Source organism: Centrocercus urophasianus, unplaced genomic scaffold (genome assembly GCF_019232065.1).
Source record: "Centrocercus urophasianus isolate 14NV4802_14NV808 unplaced genomic scaffold, USGS_Curo_1.0 seq_2, whole genome shotgun sequence".
Taxonomy (NCBI): Eukaryota; Metazoa; Chordata; class Aves; order Galliformes; family Phasianidae; genus Centrocercus; species Centrocercus urophasianus.
Window position 1 is genome coordinate 623692 of NW_024884755.1, and position 6930 is coordinate 630621.

Sequence of the window (6930 nt, forward strand, 5' to 3'; positions counted from 1 at the left end):
GGGAATCCCGCACGGCGCCGCGCTCAGCCCGGCCCCGAGCCAAACCGCAGCCCCGAGCACCGCTGGGCCGCGGAGCCGCTTGCGGAGTTGGAGCGGTAACTAACGATGGAAATGTGCCTGTGCGCTCCTGCGTGCGCGTCGGCGCGTACGCGCTGGGGAGCAAAGCTAACGCGGTGTCAGTGCCGCGAGCGCACGCCCGGCCGAGGGCAGGAGCGGAGCCCCCGGGGCTTTGCACTGCTGCCATTGGGGCGTGCTGCCGTGGTGCGGGCTCACGCAGCACCGGGCGCTGTGCATTTCCCCTGCTTGGGTTGATAAAAACTTCCACTCTGCAAAATGAGTGGGAACGAGAGAAACCCGTGGGCGCCAGCAAGCAGAGAAACAAACGAAACCGATCAACGGCCGTCGGAAGCTCCGCGAGCCGTCCTGCCCTCTCCTCCCTCCGCTGCCCCCCGTGCAGCCGTTGCCAGGACGCGCCATGGCGGAGCAGGAGCTGGCCGCGCTGCCCCTGCCGCAGCTCCGGGACCGCCTGGAGCAGAAGCGGTACCGGCTGGGGCCGGGCTGGGGGCGGCGGGGCGAGGGGATGCACGGGGTGGTAACTGGAGCCGGGCAGGGGCTGGGGCTGGGACGGGACAAGAACAGGGAGAGGGGCAGAGGCAGGGAGAGGGGCAGAGAAGGACCGGGACAGAGATAAGACAGGGGTAAGGACATGGATGGGACAAGGGCAGGGACAGGATCGTGGGCAGGACGAGGACGGGGGCAGAACAGGAGGACAGGGGCAGGACGGAGACAGGAATTGGACAGGAGCAGGAATAGGACAGAGGCAGGAGCGGGGATGGGGGCAGGACACAGAGGCTAAGCCGCCCCTGGCCACCTGAGGATCCCTCCTGCAGGCCCCTGGCCCAGGTTCTGGCAGCCCCTTGTGTCCAGGTTGGAACAGGGGCAGCTCTGAAGGTGCTCTTTTCTGTGTCCTGGCTCTTGGAAGGGAGACCTGCAGCCTCCCTCATTTTGGGGGATCTGCTTTGCATTGGATTGTTCTCCTTTGCCCACTGCTCCTGTCACAGTACACATCCATCACTTTGCAGCCATGCCAACGACTTACTGAAAGTCAAGGTGGAGTTATTTCAGAACCAGTACCACAAGATGAAGCTGAGCAGCACGGACCTCCCACAGCACAGCTCCCCACCAGAGATGGTACCCATACTGGTATGGAGTGGGGCAGATTGGGAAGAGTGACTTAACCCCAATCCCAACTCGAAAACAGGTGTGCTGGGCCTCTAGGTGTAGGTGTGGGCTCACTCACTCTTCTGCATGCCAGGCTGGGTGATTTGAAGGAGAAACTGAACACACAGGGGGGATGATGCCGGGATGCTTTGATTGTCCTCATCCCAGCTCATCCAGACCTTTGTGCATCCACACCCAGATCCCTCTTGCCAAGTGCACGTTGTTCCTCTGCTATCTAAACACTAACTTACTTTCTTTGGGAATACATGAAAATGCAGCAGCAGTTGGCCGGTGCTGGTTTGGCATCTGCGTTGTTGCTCAATTGTTGCAGACACGTGGCAGGTCCAGATCCAGGCTGCGCAGTTCATCGGCCTACTTTGGAGCCCTGACAGTGGAGCAGAAATGTGAGCTGGCTGAGCGGGAGCTGCTGGACGTGAAAAGTGACATTCAGAAGATGGAGGAGGATTCGGAGGAGACCTTGCATGACCTCGAGGTACAGCTCTTAGGATAGCGAGGCATCCTGCAGCACTGTGGATTTTCACACCTCTTTGACTGTGATGTGACTTCGTTACTACAGGCAGTCATACAAGAAGCAGATGCTTGGTGGGCTGATGTTAAGAAAGTTGTCAATGACTTTGAGGAAGACATTGTCAAAACCATCTCCAACGAGAAAGGGAGCATCACAGCTTCTGAGAAGCTGTTGAGATACCTGGAGGAGAAGAACCACCAGAGGGTCAGTGCAGCATGGCAGAAGTTGAGCCTGGTCCATCTGAAAATTCAGGTTCCCATACCCCTACATGAGCTGCCTCATATTCTCAGACTATCTTAGCAACTAACCCTGTGAGCACAGGTGAGGCAGAGCAGCGGTGTGAGGGCTGCAGTGCAGGTGGAACAAAGGGAAAGCGCACAGTAAAGCATGGGGCCTGGTGCTCTGCCTCCTCCCAGGCCCTGCTGTCACTCTCTCATCTGTTTTTTTTTTCTTCAGGATCTGATGAGACAGAAGCTGCGCTTAGAAAGCAATTTTCTCAGGAGCTACAAGAAGAAGCTGCAGCAGCAGCTCAGGCAGGTGCGTGCTGCCTGGACACCCAGTATGGGACATTTGTCTGACATTTCTCTTTAAGCCTCAGGTTTGCAGCCAGGCAGATAACCGTGCGCTTTAAGTCTGCTTTCCCCATCAAGTGAAGCTCTTTTATTTGAGTCTGAGCTTCGGTCAGTACTCTGCAGCTCTGTTTCCCTGGGCTTGCAGAAGGAGCAGGTGGGAGACATGCTCCATGAGGTCCATGCAGAGCTGCTGCAGGTTAAGAAAGCACAGTATGAGGAGGAGATTGATGAGAAGAACAAGGAGCTGCAGCAGCTAAAGCTGGCCTTAGAGAAGATCCAGATCCTCAACTTCTGGAAGGTGAGTGAAGATCCCAGTGCCCCTACTTGTCCTTCCTGCTATTCCCCATGGTCACACATGAGCTGACCAGCAGCTCTTGCAGCCTTCCCTTCCTCAGTCCAAGTATGCCAGTGGCTCTGCAGGGACTGGAGATCTGCCACTGCACCTGCTGCCAGTGTCCTGCTCTTGTGTTCCAGAAAAAGCTGCACAATGCCATGGAAACATCTGCAGTTCTGATGAAAGACATCTCCCAGAGGAAAGGGATGCTGGAGAAGATCGAAAGAAATACTACTCTTGTGAAGGAGGTAAGAGAACAATTTAGGAATCACTGAGACTTCACTTGAGAGGACTTTTTTTTAGGCCATAGCTATCTGCATGCCTTGAATCCCAAGTGAGAATAAGTCCTGGAGCTCCTGCTGCTGTGGGTGGGGATGGGCAGCTTTGCTCCTTTGTGGATTTTACCCCTCCAGGGTCCATCCACTGCCTTTTTGAAGTTCTCTTTCCTTGAGGTTTTCACCAGCAGTGTCCTTCCTAGTGAGAAGTAGCACAGATGTTACAGTCTGGGGACATGGACGCTGGGCCACCTCTGGGCAGCTCCACTATGGGATGGAGGCATGGGTGGGTACATCGCATCATGTCCCTCCTTTATCCTACCCTGTCCTTGCCCTCTGTCACTTTTCCTCCTGCAGCAACAAGCCAAAGAGGAAAGACTCATTGGGTGGCTGCAGAAGCAGCTGTCAGACTACAGCACCCCTCCTGTGATGAATTACGTGCAGACAATGATTGCTGTTGCTGACCTGGAAAAGAGTATCAAGGCTTGGGAGAGGAAGGTGGCAATTGCTGAGGTGAGGGAGATGGGACCAGGAGTGGGCTGGGTGCTGTCTCCTGCTGTGCTGCTGCAGGCAGCACTGGAGGCTCTTCCTGTTGCCTGCTCCCTACTCCCAGAACAGAGACTGAATTTTAACAGCTGAGCTTGGAGGTGAGGATGCAGCACGTAACTCGACAGGCTGCTCCATCAGGCTGGGCTCATGCTGGAACCCGAAGGGTGTGTAAGAAGGGGACACACGGTGCCTGGGATGTGTCTGGTTGCAGCACCCCAGCCAGCCGATGGCTCCCCAGTGCTGGTGCTTCTCTTTGATGATCTCAAACATTTCTTCCTCATCTGTATCTTCACTGTTCCCTGGTAAGGAATGGCTCTATCTGGCTAAGAGCCAACAAACATGAGTTCATGACAAAGCTGCAAGAACAGTATCTTTGTCTCTGGCACTGGCACAACTCCTGCAGCCTGGGAGGAGATGTGGAGATAAGAGACGAGCATTGTCAAAGCCCGTGGGCTGCAGTGTGCATTGAGTGCAGGTGGGAACAGGGTGGGTGCAGGGGAATGCCATACAGCAGCTTTCTCCCCAGCACATCACTGCTGCCTGAACTCATTTAGATCTTCTCCTTTGCCCCCTTGCAGATGACCTTGCAAAGCCACCACAGAGCATGGAACCAAGTCAAGATGTCTGGTAACCTGCACCTGCCTTGTGTGATGCTTCCGGGCAAGCAGCGGAAGCTGCAGGGGGAGCCGGCCTTGTGGGGAAAAGTGCTATCAAATGGGTAACTGTAGCACCCTGAGAGGTGCAGGGGGCTGAAACCACTTGTGCATGAAATGATAAATTAACCACAGCTCTGTTGTGAGTCTACCTCTTCAGTCAGTCCCAGCACAGCTTTCAAGTGCAGTTGCTCTTGGAGACAGGAAGCATCTCCTCACTGTGGGAGAAGTAAATCCCAAGTCGCCCATCCTTAGATGAGTTTGGGGATTCACTTTTCATCCTTGGGGTTGAAATCGCCTTCCTGAAATACCACTGCTGCCTGTGTAGAGGTCTCTTCTCATTCTGTGAGTGGAGGCTGCAGCTCAGCTTGTGCCCTGACAATCTACTCCTGCCCTCTCAGTTGTGGCCAAGATCCCTGCTGCAGTGGGACACCAGGGCATGCAGGAACGGCCTATAGCACCTCATGCCACTGTCACTGAGAATGGCCTTCAGGAGCCATATCTCAGTTCCTTTAGTCTGGCACCTCACAGGGTTTCCAGGGTCACCTTTTAGGAGAAAAAGCCAGGTTGTGTTACAGCAGCCCCACTGCTCTCCCATCTCATGGAATTCAGCGGAATCCACAATTTCTTATTCTTCGCTCTGTATCCAGATGGAGTTTTTCATCCTTCATAGATTCTTCCATACAAAAGACAAGGTTGCTTCAGACTTGGGGTTGTATTGCACACTGTGTGTTGTGTAGAAGGAAGATAGGTGGCAGCTGGGTTCTGAGCAGGGCAGAGAAGTAGTGTCCACACAGAGTCCTTCAAGCAGGAGATGACGTATGAGCCATGGAAGTATGGCAACAATGTCAGAGGGGCACCCAGGGCCAGGCTGATCCACAGCAGTGTGTTATGGTAGCAGCCATCGAAAAGCAGTTTTGGCAGGCAGGAGAGTGAGGTCTGTCTGGAAAAGCAAACAGCAGTCACTAACAGGGGTCTGCTCGTGTGGTTGTACCATTCTCTAAGGGGCAAGCATGCCCTTGGCTAACGGACAGATCCATACTGCATTTGTTTTTCTATTATAAGGATGAGAACTCAATTTATTTCTAATGTGTGCCCTTGCCAAAGGGCTCTGTGTTTATGTGCTTCATAACAGAACAATTAAAAACCCCATTAATACTAAAATCTTAGTGGGCTTGCATAGAAAGAAGAAAGAACGGGTCGTCCGCATAGAGCCAAAAGTAGCTAAATTTAGAGGCGTATCATAGGAATGGAAAGACTTTGAAATTATTTTCAAAGGCCTGAAAGAGATGAGATAGGAAGGATTATAGAATGCCACAGGTTTTGTGTTCAGAAGCCATCGCGGTTGGATAGACCATTACATGAAGGCAGTCTGCTCTCGGACAATACTCAAAAGCTTTCAGACCAGCAGCAGGCTCAGTGCAGCTCGGGTGACAGAGCCTGACCTCACTGGGCTGGTTATGAAACCTTCTGGGCTCTGGTCTCATCTGCTGAGAAAGATTTGATGGGAAGGACAAGTATAAATGGCTCAAGGATCTGGTTGCTGTTTTCTCACCTCTGGAGAATCAAGGAGATGTTTTCCTGATGGACTTACATACAAGGGGTTCTGCATGCAGGGCTTTTTTTTGTAATGTTTTGGTGACACAAATGAAGGATGCTCTTCACTTTACGTTAAGAATTCCATTGCCAAACAGCACTTCATTCTGAAACCAGCATTTGCAGTCCTGCCTGTCTTACTTAGGCCAGAAGGTCAAAATAGATGGTTTTAACTATTATCTTAAACTACAGACCAAGGGCACTGAAAACAAGCAACTCATTTGTTTTCTCCTTTTTGGATGCCGTGAAAATAACTAAAGGCATTTAGAATCTTTAAATTTGTTTGGCTTCCTATTTAGGTAGCCTTGGGAGCCTAATTTTATGTATTGCTTTTCCAAGCTTGGCAGATGAGGCAGACAGCAGGTCTACATTTGTGGCTTTGCAGTCACAGGCGGAGTGTCACAGATATTTTCTCTCCTGAGCACATAAAAGGCTCAGCATTGACTGTGGCCAGGTAGTAAAACAGCAGCAGTAATGACTTGTGTCCCACTTAGTGGCTTCCAATGGGCGGACAGTGACGTCTCTCTCCTGGAGGCTTTTGGACTAAAGAACATGATCATTCCTTGCTGAATCTGCACATGAAACACTGTAAGAACAGCCTCGCAGAGGCACTGGTGGAAAGAAAGATATTCTGCCTATTTATAGATGTCAATAAGATCCAGCTTCCAGGGGATCTCAGCAGTGTTTTGGAAACTTCCTCCTTCCCTGACAGGGCCTGGGAATGCTAGCAGCCTGGGCTTCCTGGGCCTTGCCCACGTTCTGGGGGAAGGGGAAGCACTAGTGACGTACTGACTCATGCCCTCTATTTCCTGCAGTGGAACATCCCGACTCCATCCCTCCCTCGAGAAGAGCCAAGGTTCAGCTTAGTGGGACCAGAGTGCTATTTCTGAAGAGCCTATTCCCAGCAGCACAAACTACATGCCTACAGAAAGTTTGAAGCTTTTAATTTAATAAAGTCATTTCATGTCTGTCTGCATCCCGATACTCTTTTGAGACTAAGCTAAAATATAAAGCTTGCTCATTCATGACTTCAAATGTCAAGGTTTAATTACATACAATGCCTCAGAATTAAACTTCAAACCAGAGAAATTTTTTGAACCATTCAGAAGACAGATATGTCCAAACCAGGGGCTGGAAGTGCTGCAGAGCCCAGCTGCTGCCCGTGGGTCTGCGTTCCCCAAGGTGACGAGAGGGGAGGGCT

The 6930-nt window shown here is 52.0% G+C and overlaps 1 protein-coding gene across 7 annotated transcripts; it reads left to right on the forward strand.

Moving 5' to 3' along the window:
- Positions 1 to 218: 218 nt before the first annotated feature.
- Positions 219 to 6697, forward strand: CCDC113 (coiled-coil domain containing 113). 7 transcript variants are annotated; one of them, XR_006169368.1, is made up of 10 exons: positions 219 to 540; positions 1083 to 1203; positions 1553 to 1714; positions 1799 to 1954; positions 2207 to 2287; positions 2468 to 2620; positions 2797 to 2904; positions 3289 to 3782; positions 3884 to 3955; positions 4059 to 4143. XR_006169368.1 is itself a non-coding variant. In XM_042821796.1 (10 exons), the coding sequence occupies exons 1-10, from the start codon at positions 476 to 478 to the stop codon at positions 6594 to 6596; spliced, it is 1194 nt and encodes a 397-aa protein (XP_042677730.1). In that variant the 5' UTR covers positions 220 to 475; the 3' UTR covers positions 6597 to 6697. The 7 variants fall into 7 exon arrangements, 1 of the variants encoding a protein (XP_042677730.1); XR_006169369.1 differs by having other exon boundaries at positions 4035 to 4138; XR_006169364.1 differs by lacking the exon at positions 3884 to 3955 and adding an exon at positions 6545 to 6697 and having other exon boundaries at positions 220 to 540; positions 3289 to 3444; positions 4059 to 6317.
- Positions 6698 to 6930: the final 233 nt, after the last annotated feature.